Here is a 26,528-nt window from a genome sequence, read left to right as displayed (position 1 = left end):
GCATGGAAGCACAGTTAGCCATGCTTTTGTTGGATTGGAAGGGTGAATTAACATTTATTTAATATTTATTGTTAAGATATTGTTCACATTCCAGATCCAACCTACTATAATCAAGAGAAACTTGCTTATGCAGGGAGGCATTTGCAGTTGGAGGTCATTTGATATCAGTGATATATGGTAATCTCTGCTGCACATTAAATGTGTTGTCTCATTTTCAGCGCTGACAGTTAATGGCAGGACATTTGCATTTTGTCATATGAAACTTTTTTTTTTTGAAGTGAGCGAGAGCCCTGACCATGCACTCTAATGAATGGTATATGTTTGTCAGGCTGCATTAACACCTTTGATTTGTCTGTAATGAGTCTTTCATTTGTGCTTCTTGAACCTGCAGACCTGCGACACTAAAAGCAGCTTTGCTGTGCAGCCGCTTATCTACTTTGAGAGACTGATGTATGCTGTTACAGAAAGGGTGTACAGTACAGCTAATTGCGACAGCTAATTTCTGATGTGCGTTAGGATGGTGCAGAAGTTTCAAATGTCAAAGACTATAGCACACAGTGATGTTTAATGCAGCTGAAGCCTGTTGCCCTAGATAATTTCAGATCGTGATTCATTTTAAAAGTGTCAAGTGTTCCATTTATCATTAGTAGCCCAAAATCTAACAGAGATAGATATATAGAACCATCTAAAGCACATTTTCATTAATCTCCTTTCATGATACAAAGAACCGTTTAATCATGCGAAGGGTTCTGCCCTAATGTTAGTCTGTTTGGCCTGGTTTGGTGTTTTAGTCACATTTCAAATAAAAATGGAAGTGCAGTAGTCCCTCATTCACCTCCCGCTGTCTAGTGCATTGCATCTAAATTAGTCCACTTTGTTTTTGAGGCCTCGGAATGGTGCTGGTCTTAGCATAATATGGACATACGGTCTCCTCTCGTAACTGACTCAGTTACATCAGACCAGGCCACAGTTGTGCGCGAAACAAGCCATGGAACATCAGGTACTGAAGAGAGAATGACTAATATTTTCTGGCAGTTTCTTATAGTTGGAGGCAGAAGTATATGGGATGCACACACGAGACAAATGGCTTAAGAAATTCAACAAAGCTGAAGTTAGCTATTCCACCTTAAATGGTGCAGCATTTGTATTCATGTGCCCGTACGGGTGCCAGGATGTAACTGCTGCTCCATTTAAAGTGGAACGTAAAAAAATAAACAATAAGAAGCCAATTTCGCTTTGTAGAAATGAAGAAGTGAAGTAACATTTAGCAAAGTTTTTTGTCAGGCCCACAAGGAGTGTTAGAAAGCACTAATTAAAAAGTGAAGTGGAATCCTAGAATAATAAGCCAGTGTTAACCTGCAAAACAGGCTTGTGTAAGTATCTAAAATGGTTTCATTTGAAAAAACATATATATCATCACATACACTGAAAGAAATTTTAATTTGATATAAATTGTTTTCCATACCAGTTAAATGTCCCTTATTTCTTGTCGAAAAGCAGTATTTAACTCTATAAGGATGTTTAATGGTCTCTTGTTCTGGTATGATAAGTCCAATCTCTTGTTCTGATAACAAGTTTAATCATTTAAAGCACAAGGAAATACGTTCTATGCAAATTATAGGTAACACTTTGTGTTGTGGTCCTTTGTAGATGATTAATAAACTATTAATAGATTATCAGTAACACCTCAACACACATCAGTGAAGTAGCAGTAGTGAAACATCTGAATATATTAAAGTAAATAACTTGATGTTCTGTTGATACATTACTTACATTAAGTAGATGTATTGTTAAAATGTTACTTTCATTAGGCAAAACCTAACCTTACCCAACTTTGCCCAAATATTAACCCTTACCCTGATCCTAATCCTAACCTTAACCTCAACCCAAAACCTAACCTTCACCCTAGCCCTAATCCTAACCCTCATATGTTTTTGACATCCGTTGGGTGTTGTTTCGTCTAAACAGCACACTAAAAAGTGCCACCAAATTATACTCTTTTTAATTCAGTGTTAATAGTACAGATCTATCTGAAAGACATCTGAAAAACATCTGAAAATCATTGCTACATCTGTAAGCATGCCTACTCAGTTCCTACAGTGGTCCGACGGTAGTTCTGAGAGTGAGATTTGCTTGTTTGAAGGCAAGTAAAACCCCTTCTTGATGCAGTATTCTGAAGTTGGGAGGAGCTTCAGAAAAAATTAAAACATGCTACAATAATGTTTTACCAAATATCAGGTCTGTATTTATTAGCCTCCACACCAGCGCAGGCATGTCACAATAATTATTGACTAAAATGTATTTATAATTGCCTATGATACTACAAGGTATACCGGATTACCGAATACTGACACATCAGTAGCTTTCTTTATTGAGATTGGGGGAGTTCCCGTGGTTGTTTGATGTATTTAGGCAATGCATGCTGGGTATTGTAGTAAGAAAATATTGATGGCGGCAGTCACAAAAAAGAGACAAAATCATGAATTCTATCAAACCAATTAGGCTGAGAGATGCAAAGCTGCCCTACAAAATATTACATAACACAACAAATAACATTAAATGCAAGTTTTAGGCCTGAATGCCTCTTTAAATTCAGATCCAGGTGGGTCAGAGGCTGTTAATCCTTTAATATATTATCAGAATACAGTCCCACTGTACTGCTGTACAAACTATACAAGAGGGCTTCCTTCTCTCACAAAAACGTACAACACTTGTGGCCTATTAACCAACTCTAACATTTTCTTTCTGGCCTTCAGCATGTTGTTCACAGCTCAGTTCTGCCAAAAGAAAAACATAATTACACATTCTGTTTTTCTGAAACTGTAGAGTGAGTGTTGCGTGGGCTAAACTTGCTAAGCTTCTGATTGGTGGGATTCTCTATAAACAAGGCTGCCACAGCAGATGTAGATATCACAATTTGTGCAAAATCTGCCAGCGTAAATTGCTCATAGCCTTTTGACAGTCTTTCAGGAACTTTTAGAAAGTAACAAATGAACATGGGAACAAATTTCAAGCACATAATTATAAGCTTTTACAACAAAATGAATGAAGCAAGCTGTCCATACTGTCTCTCTTGTCCATATACTATAGTTTACATAGTTGTGCATTGCAGGTAGGCATGTGAAAGTAAAAATAAAAAAAACATATAATTACCTAACTTTTTTTCACTGTTTAAGATATTGTCGTGATAATGCATGAACAAAAAAGGCATTTTTAAACATGTGCGATAGTATTTACATAAAAACAATCATCCAAAAAAAAAGAAGAAAACTATCCATATTATGGTGCTGACTGTGTATGATTATCATACAGGATTGTTAGCAGTCAGAACTGGAGTTGAGAACCTGCCACAGCACACTGAGACCTTCACCAAGAGCTGTGAAGCTGCTCCAACAAAAGATGCAGCATGGAACACACTACTAATACCTGTACTGTACTAACATACTGCACCGTTATTTTTTTAATCATCATGAACATGCCATAGCAGTCATAACATGAAAGTGCTTAAAGTTGAAGCTTTTATTAGCAGTCTCTGTTTATAAAGAGCACACGTGACTAGAATGCTGATTTCTGTGAGTAGAGAAATGAGGTTCTCCATATGATAGCATCAAGCTAACAATGGTGAAGTTTTTTTCTGTACTGGTTTCAGTACCAACATGGTTCGCATGGATTGTGGACAGACGAAGCTTGTAACAGATATTCAGGTAACAGATTTTCAGGTTTTCATTTGTATTCTGTAGACATACGTTTAATCAGTCAAATATTTAAACTCAACACCGAACTACTGGATTTGCCTGTTGGCTTATGTTAAGTCTGCCAAAATGCTTAGGTTAAGTGAGATGCTTTTGCACCTTTTCTTCATACAAAAGAGCATTTTTTTCTTGTTTAGCTGGACGGGATGTGAGTTTTCACCTTTTTGATGGATGTCTGTCTGCTTATGAATCTTGGGTGAAACTGTGGAGATCCACGAAAGTGTCCATGAAAACATTACAGCATGCAATTAATGTTGTGCTATACTGAATTACTAAATACCAGCACATGTAATTGCAGGTTTGGAGACTTCTTTAAATCATGGGGGAAAAACAAATAATAATAATATTAATAGTGATAGTGATGATGATGATGATGATGATAAAAAAACATTCCATTTTATAATCATATTTTGCAGGTCTATAAAAGGTGTGATCACCTGACTCCTGCGGTCAGCATTTCTGAAGGTTAAGTTCTATGGATCTCGCCATTCCACTGTGTAACAGTTGGGAGCTTTGTCTTAATGCACTGCTCTATTATATATAGCCATGAAAAGCACTTTATTGCATAGCATGAAGTCTGATGTGCTCATGGCAACCGTCCTGCAATGTAAAATTAATATAAAGAGTCAAGTCTCCTTTGTTTGTGGTGCTATGCTGCTGCAAAGCTTTGAAATCATAAAGATTTGTAAAACACAACAAATATACAGTCCTCTGGCATTGTATACATAAAGGATAGATCTAGTTATTGATTTATCTTAAAGTATTTTTGTTCAGTCCGAATTTCTTCAAACACATAGGAAAAGAGACATACAGATTAGGAGGGGGGTAAATATACACATATGTATTTACACACACACACACACACAAAATATAATTTACAGGGGAAGGAAAAAAACGTTGAGAGCCTTTAAGGTAATGTGAAGAGTTTTTTTAACAAGAAATTTTGGACCATTTCTACCAATCATAATGAAATTTTTACACAATGTGAAGAGCAGCTGGTGTTTTCCAATTATGTCAAAAAATGAAAATGAAAACTTACAAAAATGTAGATAAAGTTTTGTTCCAATAGCAATGGCACATACGTATGTGTGTTATGTATGTGTATTGCTTTTACTTTTTTTGAGTGTGTTAGCAAGTGATGCAGAGATTAAAAAAAAAACTGTACCTTTCTTGCATAATCAGTAGCACAGTAAACATAGGGCTGTGTTTCATTAAGGTTTCACTGCCATAATTCCAAGAATCAGCAAATACTTGCGTCATTTGTTTTTCTGCAGGATTTTTCTTCCCTGAGATTTCCTTGCCTTTCGTTGCTCCGGAACATCTTAATAGTCTGCCTCGCCAGTTGTAGACTAATTCGTTATCCCCACTGCTTTCCCATTCTATTTGTGTGTGCAGATCATACACTTTTTTTTTTTTTTAAATAAATTCATATTGATTATTTTCTTCTTTCTTGACTCAGATGAAGCTGCTAAATGCAGGTTCATCAAGGGTAAAAACATTCAAGCTGTGGACATTCAGGAGGAGAGCAGACCGAGACCGAGTTCATCTCAGGGTACAGCTCAGTGATTATTAACCTTAGATATGTTCTGTTGACATCTTCAGAAATACCCCTGTGTAGACTGCATTAGGCCTCTGCTTCCCTTGTTTGTCACTTTTTCCCTAGACCTTTTTTCCTCTATAGCTACAAGTATAAATTGCCATGCCCATATGTAGCTGTAAGTGGTGTGCTGGTCTTTCTACTTAGTGTAAGTGGTGTGCTGGTCTTTCTACTTCGTATGAGTGGTGTGTTTCTATGTGGCACCTCACTGTCAAGGTACAGTCCTGTCGCTATGACTACATTTTTCATTTTGTTATCTAACTTGTTTCTGTTGCTTCTTGTTCTTGTGTCCCTCGCCCTCTCTTTTCCATCAATAGTCCCCACTAAGCCAACTCCTAAACCTCGCAGCAAGGCCCTCGACATGGCCAGCCATCTGGACAAGATGTGCCTGCCTAATCAGGAGACTTCCTTCAACGCAGATAGGCAGGGGGCCTCTGAACAAATTGTTACAAAGCCTAAGAGCCATCCATCCAAGGAGCACAGTTATTCAGAAGAAATAAGTGCCTCAAAAAATGGGTTTCTTACAGAGTCAAGTAGTCCATTCACACCTGAGAACTCCCACTGTGCACCAAGACAGACAAGTGTCATTCTCACAGACTCTGACAACGCTTCCACAGTGAGCAGTGACAGTGATTCATCCAGTAGTGGCAATGGTAAAAGTCTGAGACTGTCACTTCAGTGTTGCCTTTTACAACTCCGTCAGCAGTTTCGTCCATCATGTATTTTTTTTGTTTTGTTTTGTTTTTTTAATATTTGCTTATCCTCATTTCTGTTATTCTGTACTGCTTTTCAACCTTCACAATGTACATGAAGCTTTAGGTCAAGAACATGCAAAATAATAGCTGAAATTCTAGTGCAATATTAACACAGGGAAAAAACAGCTGGTGGTTTGACTTCTTCCCTATCACATCAGAACTGTGCATCACTGCTGCTGAAAGAAATGAACTTGTTTCTTTAGACACCAGGAGCCACTCAAAAGTGACCATGGAAATTACACTGTGCAAAAGTTAGTGACCCTTCATTAATCTTTTTTCTGTCAAAACAGCTATTAAGTACAAGTTTATTTTTTATCATCAGGAAATAAAGCAAGGGAATTATATATACTAATTATATATATATATATATATATATATATATATATATATATATATATATATATATATATATATATATACACATACATACGTGAATATTGTTTTCAGATTTTATTGTGTCCACTCATTGCTTTTATTACAACCTCCATTTTTTTCAAGAGACTTGCTATCTGTTTTGCGAGGGAATCTGTAGTCACATTCTTCCCCACCTCCAAAGTTCAGTCTTAGAAGTTGGTTGCATTTTCTGCCTCTCTTGACCCAAGTAATCCCAAACACATTTAATTATGTTCAGGTCTGGACTCTAAGGTGGTCAGTCCATTCTTCTGAGAACATCAGCAGCTTATTTGTTTTGATTTGCAAATGTTCTTTTTTGGCTGTTTTCTCTTCTCAGTAAGAGCATCTTTACAGGTACACATCTTTTCAGACCCATAGCATTGAGTTGTCTTCTCATAGTTGAGGGATGGACAGAAACACTTTTCCAGATCTGAAGCAAGAGTAGAGCTTGATTTTCCCCTCTCTCTCACAGATGACAGCTTTGCTGTTTATCTGATGTTGACTTTTTTGCTGGTCTCCTAGGTCTTGCACAGTTGTTAGAAGTCATATTTATTCTGTATCTTTTAATCGTTTTTTTCTTTTCAACTCCACTTTTGTAAACTACAGTTTTTCACTTTAATGTTCTACTTCCTTATGCAAGCGGCTTTTCTTATGTCTAATATCCTCTGAACTTCTTCAGAAAAATGAGTAAAGTACTTAACAGCCATTTTTGACAAGAAATGAAAGAAATGAAGGGTGGTCTTTGATTTTGGCAAAGTTCTCTACCTGCTAAGATGAATATATTGGTTTAACCATTTGTATTACTGGAAAATATATATATATATATATATATATATATATATATATATAATGTGTTACTTCATCTTGGTCTTGATTTGATTAAAAAGCGTTTTCATGACAGCTTCTGGTAGGTATCTAAGTCTTAATTGGCCTTTTGTAGGAGCGATGGCACCTGCAAAGACCTTCCGCAAATCGTTAAGGAAGTCTCAGCCCATCCAGGAAGTTGATGAAGAGCAGATGAAGGAGCTCAACTTTGAAAACGAGTCTAAAGGAGACACGCTCATCTTCAGCAGAGATAGTCTAGAGCCTGAAGGTTGGCATCTTATCCGTAGTTCTTGTTGTTGTTGTTCTTCTTCCAAATGTTTTCACCTACAGCAGAGGTATTTAGTTCTGGTCCTAGAAGGCCAATGTCCAGCACGGTTTGCTGAGGGTTTTGTGTTTTTTTTTGTTTTTTGTTTTTTGCTTACACACACAATTAGACTAATCACTTAACTGGCAGATTTAAAGGAGCAGTTCATCAAAAAAAGAAATCTGATTTTCATAATTTTCAACTTGGTGTTAGCGTTGGAGCTACAAGTCTAATATTGCTAACAAACAATAGTTACCCAAATCTTTAACGTAAATATACATCCACAAATCTTCCCTCAACTTGCTTAAACTGCATCCAGATCTGCATTAAAGCCATTCAAGTTTGTTGATGTGGTTTAGGACACAGTATGGCATGCTGTGGACTCTAAAAAGACAAAACTTCACCTTGTAGCTGAACAGCGCTAGCAGTAACTTCAGACGTTAGGTGTGGCAGTTTGGTGTGTTCATGTAAGCAGTGAACTTTTATTGATTTTTATAATTTACAGTAAGTCATGCTTTGGGTATCCGACCGCTAATTGACTACTAGTGGTTGTTAGCAAGCTTATAGACTTGGCTAATAGACTACATCTGGGTTAAGTGGAAAACTGTGTCAATTAGATTTTTCACTGTACCAGTAAAGTATAGTATATATCCAACACACATAGCATGTTATTGTGGACAATTATAGTCATTGCATTTTGGTCAAGGAAGTGGCAGTATTTTTTAGATACACAGAGTAGTTCTTATTTTCACAAGCTCCCGCTGTCCTGTCATTGTGATTTCATGTTTAGTGGAGCTGTTTTCAGTGTTATTGGTCTGACCACTATCACAGCTCAAGGTAAATTAGTGCTATCATTTCATACTTACAGTGTCGAGTAGTAGTGCCGTCAAGGCAGTTTTTTTGACGACAGAAAAAAGTATAATCACCAACACATTAGTGCTATTGCTAACACTATGTACATGTAGTATGTGGGTGGTGTTATTTTATTTTATTTTTATTTTTTTATTTAAATTTTGTATTGTTTTATTTATTATTTTATTTTAAAGATCATGATTTTTGTATTGCCACATGCCTTGTCAGAGAAAAATTGACAAACTGTGCTGGACTCCAAACCTCCAGGACAAGAATAAAATGGCTCTGCATTACAGTCACTGAATTATTAGTTTGTCTCTTCAGTAATCATCTTTTGTTTGCTCACAGGTTCAGTGTTGGTGTCTGAGTCTGCACATAATGCAGCTGGGCTAAGCCTGAATGATGATGAGGAGGAGGAGAAAGCAAGGTTTTTTGCTTACCTGGACAAAGGAACTGAGTCTCAGGGTGATGACCCCAAATTGAACAAAGAGCAAGAATCCAGCAGCTCCACTTTCAACTCACCACAAAGGTGCCATTCTCTACATAGCTGACAATGAACCAAGCAAACATGCCCCCTTATTGGTGTTATGAAGTATTATGGACTCCTGTAGAAGTATTTTTAAGGAAAATAGCTGCAGCATATCCATATCTTCATTTGTGTGGGTGTGTTACAGGGGTGGAGCTGTATCTTTGACAAAGCAAGATCAAAGTGAAGATGGGGAAAGATATTCTGTTAAAAACAACTCAGGTAAAGGAATTATTAAGCCCTACTGAAGTTGCTTAAGTAATTATTTGAAGTCCATACATACACCGGCCCTCTCCAAAATAATTTGTAGGTTTTTCTCCAAGAATAGGCTCTCATCATAGTGAACCAAACTGTTGTGTGAATTACATTGAAGCAACATGAGTTAAGTATTATTTTGAATTAAAAAAGAAATGAAAGTGTGGCTGTTAAACACGTTAATTATTTCCACAGCAGCATCCCCTGCTTACAGTGAAGATTTTGAAGATGAGACAAGTCCAAAGAATTTTGAAGAGAAGGTGAGTACATATTTCACATTTACATTTAGTCATTTAGCTGGTGCTTTTGTCGAATGGGAGTTACATTACATAACTTCAGTGGTCGTACCTCTAGAGCATTGTGGAAGGCCACAAAAAGTTGTGGTTTGAGAGATTTTTTTTTTGTTTTGTTTTTGTTTTATTTTGATGTTTTTGTGAAATGCAAACTGCAGAAGTATGATATGGCACAAGATGACCACTCTTAGGGTTCTACATCTCCTGTAACTTATTTGAGGCTGTTTTGCCTCCCCACACTCATTTGTTAGGAACAATGAGGTATTCCACTTGCCTCCCTCTGATGCTAGCATGTCCAGAATAGTAGTTGTCAAACAAATAGTTAAACAGTTTCATGCTTAAACCTTTTGATGATTACATCGAACTATTCAGTATTCAGTATTCACTCAATAACCTAACGATGTAATGAGGTTAAACTATTTTTGGGTTTGTTAATGTGACTTCTAACACTATAGAAAATACTGTTATACATAATAATGTAAATAATGTAAACAAAACAATTGCACGCATCGTCAGCGATAAAACTCACACATCCAGCTGACAAAATTAATACAGGAGGCACGAGTTTCTGGCTGTAATTTCTATGAACTTGGATGTTTGCGTCACACACAGCTTTACTCTATTCACATGAAAAGTTGATGATATTGTGTGTATAAAGTAATGCTTTGATAGTGTGTAGGTGTATGTGAATGAAAAAAGTGCTATATAGGTGTAACTGCCATCATCACACTATTAATCTGCCTGCAAAATCCTGCTTTTCTAATAGATTTTTTTAAAATGGCGTACCAGTGTAGAGAGGATGGAAAGTTTTACCACCCAATCCAAGAAAATGGTTAAAAGACTTAGTAATCATCCACTGTTTTGCAAGCCAGAAAATGTTTGATATGGAGACACACGCTAAAAGACTAAATATGGCGAGTAGCAGTGGCACAAAACACTTTTTTTCTTTTTGTGGGTTTTTTGGTGTTATTTATTTTTTAATTAATTTATTATTTTTTTGGGTGAATTTGAAACAGTCAAAACTACTGGCACTGCTACTAATACCAGAGGTTGATGTGGCTAACAGTTACTTTTATGGTTTCGGACACTGTATTATATACTGTTATCTATAAAAATGGACAAAAGTGTGTAGTTAATATGTTTAGATAAGTGTGTCGTACAGTATCAGCAACCACAGAAGTAAATGTTAGCTACATAAGCCTCATAGTTCTGCCACAAGTTTAAAGTATGGATGAGTAAATGTTAGAGTCAATCAGTGTCTGTCTGCTTTTACAGTTTTTATTTGTTGTTTGATATGTTAATAATGTTTGCTTGATGTTTCTCTTTGTTTCAGAAACCTGAAAGGCGTGGCATGCTGGCTAAAGGTGAGTGTACATGCAACTTACTAAAACGTATCGAAACATCAAACATATTGAAACAACTTGTTTTTCTTTTTTTTTTTGGTTCCCTCAAGTGTCACTGCATGACTCTCTAAACTCTACGGATGGAGCTCAGGTGCATGCACTTGCAAATAATGCTTCAGAGAGAACAGAATGGCTTCACTCCAGAACGGCAGAGGCAGCAGGAGAAGGTGCTACATGGTCTACACTGTCATTAGCAAGTCACTTTTTTTTTTTAATGTGCTTGCTATTCTGCTGCCTTCTTGCTCTGTCTCTCTCTGTCTCTCTTTCTTACTTTCGTTCTCAACTCTCATTCACGCTCTCTTTTGCTCTCTGTCAATCCCTCTAGGTCAGTCGTATGGTCAGAGTGGCGCAAGTGAGATGGAGGCTTTGCAGGAGGCGTATAGGCAAATCAGTCACTCAGTGGGAGAGTGTGAGGAGGAGAAAGTTCAAGAGCCCAGCAGGAGTCCAGCCTCTCCTGCCACTCCTGAATGCTCCAGAGGAACCTTCAAGCATCTCTCCACAGCAGAGTCAGGTCAGTCTCATTGACGGAAAATCAGCATAGGAACAGTGTTTACTCATAATGAGCTCTTTAGTGAGCTGTGGCGGTGTGATCCAACCACATATGGTCGTATTTCCATTCTTTCAAATGCTTTAAATCTGGTCATCTGGATAGGTCAGTTCATTAAGGTTTGTCGTTGGCTGCCTTAACAAAATCCCTTAAGGCCTTGTTTGTGTGTTGAAGATTTACCCACCGCAGAGGAGCTGATGCGTGCTATCAGACCAGACTCTGGATTCACGTATGGCCTTTCTCTGCAGCCCCTAAGGTGAGCTGCCTAGCACATCTAAGATGATTCAGATATAACATTGTCAAAGATTGTTACACATGAGAGATCACATTTGTATTTCTCATACAGAGATGCAGCAGGAGATGCTGAAAGGATGGCTTCAGAAAGCAGCCCTGTGATAGCTAAAGCTGAAGACTCTGCTGGTGAGATCAGAGGGGCAGTTAAAGAGAGCCCTGCAGTGATGGAGCCACACCAAGCCTCCCCCCATAACAGACACAGCAGTATCGCTGAGGAGGTGAAGAGGCTCATGCAGGAGCAAGGGGACTCTCAGGGACAGCACCCCAGTGTCTCCAGCAATAACAGGAAGCAGAAGGTAAGGCAGAACAGCAGGCTGTCCCTTGGCCTCTCAATTTTGTGTAATTTCGCACCTTGGAGCTAACAGGCATGAAAAGAGACTATAAATTGGTTCACTGAAAGTCAGGGCTGAGGCATTCAGTAAAGGAAATGGTCGTTTTGTTCTTTTCTTTTAGATAGTTGTAACTTCTCTTACCTCATCATTTGCTCATACATTCCTGCAATTGTGATAATGATGATAATGATAATCACTTGTGTAATATTAACTTTTCTTTTAGGTTTCTGGCAGATCTGCCCCTGTAGCTTCTACTTTATTCGCCTCTAGAAAAGCTCCAGTACCATGTGGGAGGACCAAGAGAGCTGAGATTAGACCGTTACCAAAGGCTTCCGTGCCTAACAGGACTGGCCACACAGCTAAACCTCCATCTACACTGGTTCAAAGAAAGAGTCAGAACAAGACCACCACTGAGGCACCTGCTCTAAGTCAGACACACATTGTCAAAGGTATAACCCTTCTGCTTTACAGTATATGAATGTTATTTATGTGATGCACTAGGGTGTTCTGTTTTAAAAGGAAAAGAAACAGATTTGTGGCTTGGATTACTGACTAGTTGTGTGAGAATTTAAAGAAAGGATTTGTTTGCTGAGTGTTCCTATAATAGTGCTACTTCTGAGAGCCTGAGAAAAAGCAGGGTAATTTGCATAGTTGTCAACCCATATAGTTTACTCATAAAAATTTTGGAGGTGTATGGCTGTCAAATGTAGTGTAATTCAGTTTTCCCACAAAAATTGCTGTTGCCCTCAGATTTTGTTTTCCTCGCTGTTTTATTAGACTTGCTACCCTAAGAAGTAATCTAAGTAGTAGTCTAATCCGAACTGCAGATGGTGGTGTGGAAGCATAGGTATAGGTATCATTTATGTGAAATTCTTTTGTTGCACAGACACTGCACATGAACAAAACATGGCAATCATGTGAGAAACAGGCCAGTCAGAGCATTGCTCACCAGAATTTAAAAGTGTTGCGCTGTGAGTGACAATCAGATCGTCATTAGAAGGATTAAAGTTTAGCTGTGTCCCTTGGAGAACAAAAAATTGGCATGTCTTGAGTATAACTTGTACACACATTAGCAAAGATATATTTGCCCTTCACTCTCACCTTGTAGATAACACATCACCAGAGACATTTTATTCAGTATGGATGAAAGAGTAGAGCAGTCATGAAGAGACTAGCAGAGAGTTTGGCCTGTAGCCCTGAACAACATATCATCCATTGACAATAATCTGATCCGTGGAAATGCTAAACTAAAATATCTAATGGGACGAGAGGAACTGTAGGTATAAAGGAGCACAACAAGATATGTATGAGCAAGACCTAAACTTAAAAGTTAGGAGGAGAAGTTCGTGCTTGATACGCAACAATATTGGTGACCAGTTACGTTCATATAGAAGAAGGGTGATGCTCGCGCTTTTCCCAGATTGTTTAGGAAATCTGCAGATGCAATTTGAGTAAACCGGTTTTCCAGTTTAACAAGGAGATCATTAAAAAAGAAAATGCAATAATCACTATGAGAGATAAGAAAGGCATTTTGGAGTTTTGCACTCTTGGTGAGTGACTTAATATAGGGTTCAGATATAAGTGATGAACCGAAAATGACACTGATATTTGCAAATAACTTCAGCTGATCTATGAGCCACACAATCAGTATGAAGAATAAAGGTCTGGAAACCAAGGGGCCCACTAAGCAAACTTCACTTTCATTTGTTTTTTTATTATCACCATTCATTACCCCTGCGTATCAGTAGAGAAATCAACTGATTAACCATTAACCAACAAATATATAAATGTTCAACCGATGCTTTCATTTTATTTCCAATAAACAATCATGTTTTAAATGGGCAAGCTTTTGCATGCAACTTGAGGCTCGGTAAATTGTATGCGTGATTGTTTAAACCACAATCTAAAATTAAACTACCTTTAAGCTTGAAGTTCACATGTATAACTTCTAACTATGCATATGAACTTCAGGTTCCCCCCAGTTAGGCCATATATATTTGCTACATCGGGCTAAAATGTGGTAAATGTAAGTAAGCAGACTGTCACGTTACTATCATTTGTTATGTTAGGCTGCTTTTTTAATTTAGTAATAAGAGAAGCCTAATGCCTTGTTTTATATAAAATGCTGTACTGTGTTTGATATTTTTTATGGGTTGTGTCCGTGAGGTTGTTTGGTTAACTATTTATCACTGACTACTATCAGTCAGTTATTGGTTGAAAGAATTTCAGAGTTGAGCCACTAGATATCCAGGGTCATGCTTTACAGAACAGCTGTTTTCACCCAAAAATTGAACAGTGTCTAAATATAGTACTTATGTTTTTGTTTAGGTTCAGACTCTGGTTTGAGGCTAAGCAATGAGCTAATTGCCTCTGTCCAGTCCTTTGCTGCCTTTTTACAGCACCAGATGAGTGAAATGAACACTGGCTGTGCTGACCGTTCAGACAGCAGCACACAGCAAGCAAACAGAGTGAGTAAATAGATGCTTTATTACTACTTGAATGGAATGAAAGTTTCTTTCCTTCTTTGATCCATCACTGTACAAGTTCTTGTCTCTTCTCCCTGTGGTGTCTCTATTATGATAGACTGAGTTGGTAAAGGATGTACCTCCAGGCAGTGGTCAGGACCTGCCCTCGGAGCACTCCTCCCTGGAGTATCTGCGTCTGCAGCTGGCTCAGAGAGAGAGACAGCTCCTCCTCAGGGAGGAGCGACTACAGCAAGACCACAGCAAGGAGATCAGTGCACTCAGACAGGAGAACTACATGTTACACAGCAAGGTTAGTGCTGATACCTGCTCACTGGTGTTCAATTTGACTCTTTTGTCTTCAAGTGCTAGAATCATCAGTGAATAGCAATGTTTGTTTTTTAAGATGAACAGAAAACAGTTATTTACTGATATTTTGCAAAGCTCAGCTTCATGTTCATCAAAGTGACTTGCTTGATTTGAAGAGTTTATGCCCAAATAATGTGACTATTTATATATAATAATTTATAAACAACCAAATTTTAACTTTTAGTACAGTATTTTAAATGTAGAGCAGTGTTTTCCAGGCTAAAAACCATGGCATTATTAAGAATATTTTTTTTTCTCAATACACAAAGTTTTCTTGAACATTGTTACATTTTTTTTTTTTCCTTATATATTTTTGTCACTGATGTTATCAGAGTGCTTCCGTATATTTTTGATGTATTTGTTCATATTTGATTGATGAGCTACTTTTTGTTTCACAAGGTCAGTGGAGAAGAGTTGAAAATTGATACTTTTAATACCGTTTTTCACAAATGTATTGGTCATTTTCTGTTTCAGACTGCAGTAACATCTGCCACTGTTGTTACACTTTCTAAAACCTTTTAAAAATTCATTACCATTTTAACACTTTAAAGCAAGGTCACTTTTCTTGTGTATGTCAGCCCCTTTGAGATTGTCCTCTGTTTTGATGAAGTGTCACTGGTGTCACGTTCTGTGTCTGTAACATGGTGTTATACAGGGACAGAAGTTCACATGTAGTTAACTCCATTAACCAATATGCACATGAGGGGCCAATAGTCTGATCTGCACATCAGATTATGGTGGACATTTCTGATGGGTATTCGATTATTTAACAGTATTTCCCTTTTGGCTAAAAGGATTTGTGCTCCAAAAAGGGGTTGTGCCGTCGCTGGTGTAGCTGGTGTTTCCTCCATTGAAATATGATTTACCTGAAAGAGATGTCATTAAAAAAATCCTTGGATTTGTCTTATAGCTTTTTCAAATCTAAACCGAGCATTTTTTATCCCTCCCAAGAATGATCATTGAATCACAATGACCATGGATACCCTATGAAAGCATTTAAAATTACATTTTTTTACATAGATTTTTATGTACAATAAAAATGTATCAGTCATCATTATGCATATTTTCATTTAATGTGTTCATATGACAAATTTCAATAACATTTTTGAGAAAACGGCAGCATTCATTTAGATAACACGCTGGAATCTTGATATTTTCAATAAAATTTTTAAAACCACATTAAGCTCTGTTTTCATTAAAAGTGTTAGCAGATGAAAAATATTGTTTAAAGTAGTTCTGAATTTTGGCCATTCCAAATGCCACCCTGTTCAGAGAATGAGCTAGGCCCTGACTAATTAGCACTGCAGTTTAGTCCAGGACTAGGATTAATCCATGTTTGGGAATCTGACCCTTACTGCCATGAATATAGTAACAAATACTTAGACATATAATATTGGTTCCCCCTAGAAAAGCAGAGTAGTCCTTAATATGTTAGCACAAACTGATAAAGCAAAATAATGTAATAGGGCTGGAGGTTAGGGAACCAGCCCTGCGAACAGAAGGTCGCCGGTTCGATCCCCTGAGCTGACTGTATGTGACCGAGGTGCCCTTGGGCAAGGCACTGAACCCCAAACTGCTCCCCAGGCACTGCGGATAGGGCTGCCCACCGCTCCGGGCGAGTGTGCTCACTGCCCCCTAGTGTTCACTAGTGTGTATGTGGTGTTTCACTGCACGGATGGGTTAAATGCGGAGGTGAAATTTTCCCGTTGTGAGACAAATATGGGTCCATCCATCCATCCATAAAATGTTAACAAATCATGGACCTGTGAATGATTTTAAGGTCTTCTTGTGCAGTATTAGAGTGAGAAGCAGTCATTGAATGTCACTTTGGCTTTATGTAAAGGTCAAGCATAAGTGCTGAAGGTAATAGTAGTTGTATTTAGTGAAAAAAGGGAAAAGAAAGGACCATAAGGAGCCGAGTGTCAGACAGGAGGGGTGACTGAGTGAACCTGTATTAGTGTTATGCCCATTAAACATGTTTTTCATTCTCTCTACCCAGTTTATGCTGTCCTTGTAGGAGTAATTTTGCCTCAGTGGTTGTCATGGTGTTCATTTCACCTACTGTGTTTCCATATATGTGAGTATGAGTGGGTTCATATCCCTTGTACCTCAGAGTGAGCCTTAAAATTGAGCGACTGGACTTCTGAGATGAAGCATCATAAAGCTTTCAGTCACTCTGTTCCTTTAGAGCTCAAGGTTTCTCCTACACAGTCCAATGTAACAGCCCAAATTGTGCTATTTTCTGCAGTTATTTGTCTGGTCACAAAGCTTAGATCTGTTTTCCTTTGAGATGGCACCAATCTGGTATAATATCAGGCCAAAATAAGCAGAAAGCAGTGAATTGGATATCAGAAGAATAATATAAATCCAATCCTGTGACAAATCTATCCTGAAATAGCACACACTCACATTGTGTGATGTGATGTTCACGGTGTAATTTTTTCTGTTGGGTAGTGGAGTGGAGTGAGTAATTTGAGCCTGCTTTTAGATGCTCATCTTGAGTGAAGTGCTTCAATAAAAATGATGCACAAGGATATTGGAATCAGATCAGTAGTGGCAGGTGTCTGCTTTAAAAAAAATATGTAACCATTTTTACCAATATTTCAGACCTATATTTGAAAACATGATAGAGCAGAAAGTTTGTGTGATGCTGGGTGGCTGTACTGTTGACATTGGCATCAGCCCACAATTCCAATTTTGATGGATCCCTACTTTTAAAGTGTTGTAGCTTTTAAAGAAGAAATATCAGATTGCTGTTGGTATTGGTATCACATCGGAAAAGAAGTGGTAATATGAAATCTCTTGTCCTGAACTTATTCATCTGTAGAATCTTTTTCTTAACTCCTATCGAGTTAATATGTGAGGCTGCATGTTTACTGGGCATGTGAGTGGTCATGTGACTGCTAACTGTGAATTAAATGTTTTACTTTTGGCTTTATGTAGTAACGGGTTTGGTGTTCTTTGCATGAATGTTTTCAGGCATTTTGGAAACTGCCCTGTAATTTGCTTTCTAAGCATGCTTTTATTACTCTGCAAATACGTATATTAGTAGAGAAACTTCTCAGTTCAGACACCTTTATGCTTCTCTATAAAAGTGTTTTTCTTCCATTAAAATGAAGTGCACTGTGTTTTTGGGTTGTTTACACACAGAGGTGACTGTGAGACTACATTATTATTGAAGCATGATATGCCCTAAAGAATGCTCCATTTTCAGTTGCGCAGCATAGAAGAGGCCAGTAAGAAGCAGCGATGGAGTTTTGGCGAGGCTTCAGACCCAGTAACAGAGGAGAAACTCAGACTGATTGAGAAAGAGATGAAGGAACAGGAAACACTGATTCAGGGCTATCAGCTGGTAGGTTTGTTTCTCTGTTTTGCTCTCTGCACCAGGATAAAACATACAAATTAAAATACGGTATGTACAGTGTATGTGGGTGGACTTGTTTTCTGTCTTTGCTCTTAGTCTAAGGATCAAATGTGTCCTTTTAATACATCCTTGCACTGCTGACCTGTAGCTTTAAAGTAATCTAAGCAGCTTTAAGTACAAAAACATATTTGTTGTTTTACCTTGTTAACCGTTTTTTGTTTTTTTTTGTTTGTTTTTTTGGTTAACCGTACACTCATTCCAAATTTGATATCTGCAAAAAATGTTCAATTTATTGATGTCCAAAAAAAAGTTGGGGGCTAAAGACACCAATCGATCCAGATTTGAAAGTGACAGTTTTTGCCATTCTTATTGCCGTTGCCGGCAATGCAGTGTTGTTTGAGGACTTTAATGTCACGGGCATTATGTTTTGGTTTTTGGCCTTGCTCTTTATGCACAGATTTCTCGGGATTCCCTGCATCTTTTGATGTCATAGACCGTAGAGGGTGATATATCTATATTTACCTGTTTAAGATATGTTTTGAACATTTCACAAAGTTCCTAGTCTTAAATAGCCCCTGTCCCAATTTATTTGGATTGTGTTGCAAAGTAGATTTGCAGATCACTGCTTTCTGTTTTTATTTGCATTTCACATTCTGTCCCTTTTTTGTATTTTGGAATTGCCATTGCGAGAACTGTTTTATACAGTTTAACGGTTGGAATGTGAATGAAGACACACAGTGTCTTGTGATAGCTTCTCATTTATTTTAGCCTTACTGTGAATCATTTCTTTTGTCTCTCAACTGAATTCTTACTGTCAGCAATGTAAATCTGTCCTTTGTGTATTTTTATGTAATTTAACATCTTATGTTTAATCCAAACTGGGTTTGCGAATGTCTCTTTACATTGTGTGGTGAATGATTACTTTATTGCTTGATATTGTGTGGTCTTCATGTGGTACAGTTCTTGGTAAAGTTTACAGTGGTTTAATGGTTTTGACTTTGTAGGAGAATGAAAAATTGTGCATGCAGATGAAGGCCCTCCAGGCGCAAAGTAAACAACATGAAGAGGCCATGTTCACAGAGAACCAGCGGCTGCTCTCTGAATTAGCCTTAACTAAGTGAGTCTTTCAAATCACTCCATTTCACTTCCATTAAGGCTCTCTTCGCACTATGGGCCATCTGGGTCGGCGGTTCGTGGTACAGACACCTTGTACTGTGTCAAGTACATCTCTACCTGCATGGCTGTATTTCTAATTATATTTATGTATGTGTTACGTTACACATCTGCATGTGTTATTTATTGTACAGAAGCTTTATTAGTAATACGAATTACAGAATGAGTGATATGAACTTTCAGTGCTGAGTTTGATCATGAGAAACAGTGTTATGGTCTAAGCATATTACATAACTGAGCTTGCCTCTCCAGAGCATTGTCAAGTCAATAAGTAAGTGTAAATTTTAAAGTAATCATCTTATTCTATTCACATCTTGACATGTGTTCTGTTTGTTAGCATGTTCATTTGTGGTCATAGCAATATCACTTATGTTCTTCCCACAACATCTCCAACATCTGAATAAAAGATATCGCTAGAGGTGACAATTCAAGTGGGTCTTGAAGAACCAACGTTTCTGCACAAGTCAGACTAACTAGAAAATTACCCCATCTAAAGTCAATCAGTCAAGGCACATTTGGTGTCTTCCTTAGTTTCGCACTGGAGTTATGAGGCTAATGTACCATATGTAGGGTAATATAAGGTTATACTCCACCAACAAACATTGTGCAAACTATATCACTAAAAGGGACACAGCAAACTTACTGTTATCTGTAAAAACAGAGGTTCATTGCGTAACTTAATGCACTGTTAGCTAGGGATGCACTGATACCACATTCTCTTTTGATACTGATAACTGTATCATCCAATACTGAGTACTGATACTAGCTCTAACCTGATGTTGAAGTTCTGATATTTGTACAATTCCATCTTTTAAATATTTTATTTAAAACATTTTAGATGCTTGAGAGAACCTGTTTACTAGGTTCTTTATGTATGATATACAGTTAGTTTTATTATTATACGTTTAGTAATAAGAACCATATTTATAATATATATAAAGAAAGTATAAAGAAATATATATATATATATATATATATATATATATATATATATATATATATATATATATATAGAAAGTCTAAACTAAGGCTAAAGGTTATCATTACCCCAAGAATGTTGGGTCTCATTTACCAATATCTTCCTAAGTTTTTTCTTAAATTTATTCTTGAGGTCCTAAGAAAAAGTCTTTGTCATATTCATTTCGTGTTCAAGAATCCACCACACCCGAATCAATAAAGTCAGTCAGATCCAGGCAGAGTGTCAGTCGCTGCAGCCCGTCCCCCAGCATGCTGTCACTCAGTCAAGTTCAGTATCTTCAGTGAGCGACTTCAGGAAATGCAAACACATTGGCGGATAAACAACCACTTGCAAGTAAAAACTGCCCATCCCTCTTTTGCCAATAACAGTGTACACGACAAAGACAAGTAAACAGAAGAAAATAAACTAAGCAAAGCAAACTAGTTCATGTTCTTACCAAGGTGAGCTCCATGCTGTTTACCTGGCCACTTCAGTTGCCATGGTTGTTAGCCTGCGCGTACACGGCAGCCTCCTCTGCAGGGAAGGGCTAAGGATACATTTATGTTGTTTGTACCTTGGAGGACTAAAATTTACCCCGACAGTACCCTTTTTTCTGAGCATGTACTGCATTTAATAAAGAGAGCTGCTATGAACTGTGAAGCTGCAAATATTAACCACCACACCATTAGCTCGATGCTCACATAACTGTGAAATCCCCATTACCTGGACAGTAGTAGCAAAATTTAACAATTTACCACATTTTAAGACAAATGTTTAATGATTTTTTTGCTACTTGGTGGGCTTCCAAAAGCTTTCATTACTTGTTAGGAAGGTTACCCTTGTAGCTACCCTTGTAAAACTGAAGAAACACCAAAGAAGAAGGACACCAAGCATGTCTTGACTGATTGACTACGTTTGAAACCAAACCATTGCTTTAAAATACACTAAACTATCTTTTAGGGAACAGTTAAATAGGAGCAGTAAGCAGAAGACTGTGGGAAGTGCAGCTGCTTCAGACCAAGGATATTGTGTGACCGAGGTAATGGCTCAGGTGCAGGCTGCACAGGTAAGCTGTTCAGATGTAATTCTTGTTTCATTTGAAGAAATATCTGTTTTTGTTTTGATATCATTGTGTGTGTATGTGTGTAGAGGAGGGAAACACAACTGCAGGAGGAAATCCACAAGCTCAAGCAAGAGAAGCAAGCCCTACAGGTGGATCTGCAAGTGATGAAAAAAGAAAGGGACTTGGCAAAAGTACAAGTCATGTATGTTTCAGGTAGGAAAGCTCGTGGAGTTTTGAACTGCTGGTTACGCTTGGTCAAGCGAGTGCTGTTTTGACAGTTAGGCCATGGCTATCTTTTTCAGGCGATAAGGGCTTTGAGCTGAAGCATCTGGAGGAGAGGCATAAGGAGGAGGTTTCTGTGCTGAAAAAGAGGCTGCAGTGGTACGCTGAGAATCAGCAACTGCTGGACAAAGATGCGGACAGACTGAGAGCAGCTAATGCAGAGACACAGAGACTAACTGAGCAGGTAGGATGGCCCACAGTCACATTAACACACTGTGAGCCTGACACAGGTATGTATTAGGAATGCACTGAAATTTTGGCCACTGAAAAATGACGAATATGATCTGAACTGGAGGCTAAAAACTTTGGCTAAAAAAAACAAAACATTTACACAAGTCTTCAGTGAAGTGCCAAAACCTAACGCTTAATGAAAAATTTTTAGGGAGAAACTGCCTTACTGCCTTGGATGACCAACCGAGGATGCGTTATTTCAAAGGCACATACTTTAGCCTACATACTGTAAAAATTTGACTAAGTTTGTTTTATGTAAACCACTTCTAATGTATTCTCAAAGCAGTTTTGCCATATTGAAAGGACAGGTTTTATTAATGATAAAAATCTTTAACAGATTTTAAAAGGTTTTCTGTTTCAGTTTTTCAGCTAAATATGTCCTGTGTTTCAGTTTTAAACATTTTCATTTCAGTGCATCAGTTGTATATCCTTTTTTTATTATTATCAACCTAAATGCTTAATGTGGTAACAAGCAATTGAACTAGTTTTGTTCAACTCAGAAAATTGCTTTGATTAAAAGAATCCTTCATTCAGAGTTTTTTATTTAGGCTGAACAAAACTAGTTAATTTACTTGTTACCACATGAAGTCTGGTTGAACTGACGAGCCCTTTTTTTTTCCGTGTGTAATATGTGTTCAAATTACACCGTCTGTGTCATAGATATACTATGTTATGTTAACACAAATGCATCTTGGTAATTTAGACTCATTTTTAAAGGGTGCACAGTAATAACCTAGCTCACACCTAAGTGCAGGATTTTTTTTTTACATTTTTGTTTTATTTTCCATTGCCACAAAGTTGCAGCAGCTTCATTCATTAAAATTGGGATTAAAAAAACACTCTAGCAAATACAAGGTAAAGTTGATTTGTTAGCAGGCCAAGTTGATTATCGAGCTCAGTGGTTTCCAGACCTGCTTTCATGCACCTCTAGTCAGCCCACATACTTTGTTTTCCTCAAGGACTGGGTTGCTAAGTTCTCGCTGGTTTGATGTTTGTGTGTAGGAGGCATGATAATCTTTTAAATGACCATTTCACATTTTGCCCCTTCCTGGGGAGCTAAAGTCCGCCCTCTCTGCTGCTTCAAAGGCTGCCTTGAAATTCTGCAGTTATTCTGCCAAAGAGAACAACTGCTATGTGTGACTTTGAAATGTCCTTTCTCCAAGTGTCACTGTTTTCAAAGATTTCTTTCTTATAACTGCTTAACCGAGCAACAAGACTTTTTTTTTTAACTTGCATTGTAGCTTTCACTGAGCTCACCACTCGAAATATTATCCAAATATCTATATATATATAGTATTTTTTTCTTTTCCCCTCATTCTCAACAGAGTGAATACTAACTCGCTCTGTTGTACTACTGAAATTCTTACCATGTGTTTTTTTTTTTCTGAAAATAGCCAGTACTGCACTAATGTTTACATATAAACTCGCAAACACACACTCATAAGTACAGTCTTTCAAGGGTTGTGGTGTTTTTTTTTTTAGTATATTACTTTTTATTAGTGAAAGGAATCAGTTTCAGTAAGTTCAGTGTTATAAGTTTACAGTGTTCCTCTTGTGAAGCTTATTAAGACTTGTTTAAAAAGGTTTTTGTTTAAAAAGGTTTTTTTTAAATATTTTTTTTCATAGACCACCCTTTTTTCCCCTGGTCAAACTGACCTTTAAATACAAGTTATTCATTTTTCAGGATAAGGGGGAAAAAGTTGGAAACATTTTACAGAACATTACACAGAAGCCTCAACAAATAAATATAATATCCTTTTTTTGTTTTTAAAGTGTCCACTCTTTGCCTTCCATTGTTTCCAGGTGGCTTTTTTCTATTGTTCCATTCTTTGCAGGGATATTTTTCCACACCTACAAACTTCAGTCTTAGAAGTGGGTTGCATTTTCTGCTTCTCATAATCCAAATAATCCCAATCACAAATTTAATCTCACCAGCCCATAAAAATACACGTCTCAGAGGTCCAGGTTTAGTATTTTATTGCAAATGTTCTTCTTTTTTGTCTGTTTTCTTTTCTTAGTAACAGCTTCTTAACAGCTACACATCCATCCTCTCATAGTAGAAAGATGGACAGAAACACCTGTGGATTTTTTCAGATCTAAAGCAAGAGTGGAGCTTAATTTTCACCTCTCTCTCTAAATGAAAGCTTTAAGGCTTTAAGTGTTGTTTATCTGATTGTGACAGTTTTGGTAGTGTAGCACATACATGGCTGTTAGGAGTCCCATTTTTTTTCTCTATCTTTTTTTTTTCTTTTGGAAATTCAGTTTTTTCAATTATTTTGCTTTGATTTTCCCCTTCATTATCCAAGTGGGTTATATTGTATCTAATCTCTTACAAAGTTTCCGGGAAAATAATGTACTTATTAGCCTTTTTGCTTAGAAAATAAACAAATGGTTTCTGACTTTTGCACAGTACTGTAGCTTTCAGTCAACTACTTTGTGGATACTCTCAATAAAACTTATATTTACCTTGTAAATATACCTGTACCTTGTATATATGCCCATTTTGAATTTGATGCCAACAAGACATTCCAAAAAAGTTGGGACAGGGGCATGTTTACCACTGTGTTTCATCACCTCTTCTTTTAACAACACCCTGTAAGCATTTGGAAACTCAGGAGTCCAGTTGCTGTGGTTTTGAAAGTGAATTGTTTTCCTGTTCTTGTTTGATACAGGATTTCAGGTCTCATTTGCAGTATTTTTCTTTTCATAATGCGCAAAATGTGGGTGACAGATCTGGACTGCAGGCTTTTAATACGGAGCAATGCTGCTGTAATACATGCAGAGTGTGGTTTGGCATTGTCTTGCTGAAATAAGCAGGGCCTTTTCTGAAAAAGACGTCATCTGGATGGCCAGACCACCATGTGCACTAATGCCCCCCATACCATCATGAATACTGGCTTTTAACTGTGCGTTGATAACAAACTGAGGGGTCTTTAGCTCAGAGGATGCAGTGTCCATGATTTCCAAAAAGAATGTCAAACGTTGATTTGTCGGACCGCAGGACACTTTTCCACTTTGCCTCAGTCCAATTTAAATGAGCTTGGGCCCAGAGAAGGCGGCAGTGTTTCTGGATCCTATTTATATACGGTTTCTTCTTTGCATTTTAGAGTTTTAACTTGCATTTGTGGATGCAGTGATGGACTGTTTTCACAGACAGTGGTTTTCAGAAGTGTGTCTGAGCCCATGCAGTGATTTCCACTAGAGAATCGTGTCTGTTTTTACTGCAGTACCGCCTGAGGGCCCAAAAATCATTGCCAGCAAATACTGGTTTTTGGCCTTATGACATTATGTACCATAGATGATAATCCCCAAGTTCTTTGAATCTGAGAAACGTTATTCTTGAATTGTTGCACTATTTGCTTGTGCAGTCACACAGCCTCTCTGAGATGCTCCTTTTATACCCAATCATGTTATTGACCTGTTGCCAAATAACCACCAGGTGTTTTTTTTTAGCATTACACATCTTTACCAGTTTTGTATTGCCCCATCCCAACTTTTTTTGGAATGTGTTGTTGGCATCAAATTCAAAATGGGCATATTTTTCAAAAAACAATACAATTCCTTAGTTTCAACATTTGATATGATGTCTTTGTACTATTTTCATTTAAATATAGGGTTTTTGCACATCATTGCATTTTGTTTTTATTTACATTTTGCACAGCATCCCAACTTTTTTGGAAATGGGGTTGTATTTCTTATTGCAGGAATTATGTTAGTATAACTAGTTAGATGAAACTATACATTTTGACATGTTGTAATCTTTGGTTAACAGTCACTGAATTAAATTGGAAAGATGTCTACAAACTCGTTTATCTAATTTGTTTCCCTAACAAACACGTACTGGCATAAAATACTCTTATGTAATGATTAATTGATTTCTGTGGGAAACACAGTACTTGCTTTGATCCAGTGAGTGGGGTAGCTCTGGCATTCCTTAAGCAAGTTTTTCAATGGCCTCCCACGATTTTGTGTCTGAATACTTCTTTACACAATATTTTTTTAAGTGGCAAGCTCTCATTTGTGTAAGATGGCCATTCTGCTGTGCTTTATGAGCAGTGCACAGATTTAAGATAGATCTCTGGTTCCCATGTAACGCCTACATGCTGACTAGTTTGAATCTGAGTGTGAAAGCATCATTAAATATATTACATAATGCTTTGCATTTTTTTCGGTCTACACTGTATGTTGTATTAGCAGCTTTGATATCTAGGCATCTACATTTTCTGGACAGAAACCAACTCTGCAGTGGAATTTGGAGAAGTGTTAGTTTGGTTCAAAGTCTGTCACTCTCTAATATGGAGGTTACTTGCAGTGCAAGTGCAGCCTTTTTCCTTTGTGTGTTTCCTTTGTGTACTCAGGTTCAAAGTCAAATTGTGTGAAATGGGGCTTGGCAATAGGGCATTGTAATGGATGGATGGATAGATAGATAGAACTGCTCAGTACAAGTACAAAGCAACGAAATGCAGTTAGCATCTACCAGAAGTGCAAATAGTATCAA

General features: G+C 37.5%; 1 protein-coding gene across 3 annotated transcripts in view; it reads left to right on the top strand.

Annotated features, from left to right (window-relative positions):
* cep162 (centrosomal protein 162) overlaps positions 1 to 26,528 on the top strand; it is a 48,153-nt gene that overhangs the window by 4,442 nt on the left and 17,183 nt on the right. Inside the window, exons 4-20 of one of the 3 annotated variants that reach the window (XM_036590176.1) lie at positions 7,438 to 7,590; positions 8,827 to 9,007; positions 9,153 to 9,226; positions 9,458 to 9,519; positions 10,886 to 10,916; positions 11,006 to 11,122; positions 11,281 to 11,466; positions 11,677 to 11,758; positions 11,849 to 12,092; positions 12,352 to 12,577; positions 14,457 to 14,596; positions 14,712 to 14,903; positions 18,174 to 18,311; positions 19,328 to 19,440; positions 21,415 to 21,520; positions 21,604 to 21,730; positions 21,820 to 21,983. In XM_036590176.1, the coding sequence (XP_036446069.1) occupies positions 7,438 to 7,590; positions 8,827 to 9,007; positions 9,153 to 9,226; positions 9,458 to 9,519; positions 10,886 to 10,916; positions 11,006 to 11,122; positions 11,281 to 11,466; positions 11,677 to 11,758; positions 11,849 to 12,092; positions 12,352 to 12,577; positions 14,457 to 14,596; positions 14,712 to 14,903; positions 18,174 to 18,311; positions 19,328 to 19,440; positions 21,415 to 21,520; positions 21,604 to 21,730; positions 21,820 to 21,983 (2,336 nt within the window). Of the gene's footprint in view, positions 1 to 7,437; positions 7,591 to 8,826; positions 9,008 to 9,152; positions 9,227 to 9,454; positions 9,520 to 10,885; positions 10,917 to 11,005; positions 11,123 to 11,280; positions 11,467 to 11,676; positions 11,759 to 11,848; positions 12,093 to 12,351; positions 12,578 to 14,456; positions 14,597 to 14,711; positions 14,904 to 18,173; positions 18,312 to 19,327; positions 19,441 to 21,414; positions 21,521 to 21,603; positions 21,731 to 21,819; positions 21,984 to 26,528 lie in introns of all 3 variants that reach the window. The other 2 variants (XM_036590182.1, XM_036590167.1) reach the window with 2 other exon arrangements.

The sequence above is a fragment of the Colossoma macropomum genome, unplaced genomic scaffold (genome assembly GCF_904425465.1).
Source record: "Colossoma macropomum unplaced genomic scaffold, Colossoma_macropomum, whole genome shotgun sequence".
NCBI lineage: Eukaryota > Metazoa > Chordata > Actinopteri > Characiformes > Serrasalmidae > Colossoma > Colossoma macropomum.
The sequence above is the reverse complement of the archived record's forward strand: the minus strand, read 5'-3'. Positions and strand labels throughout refer to the sequence as shown.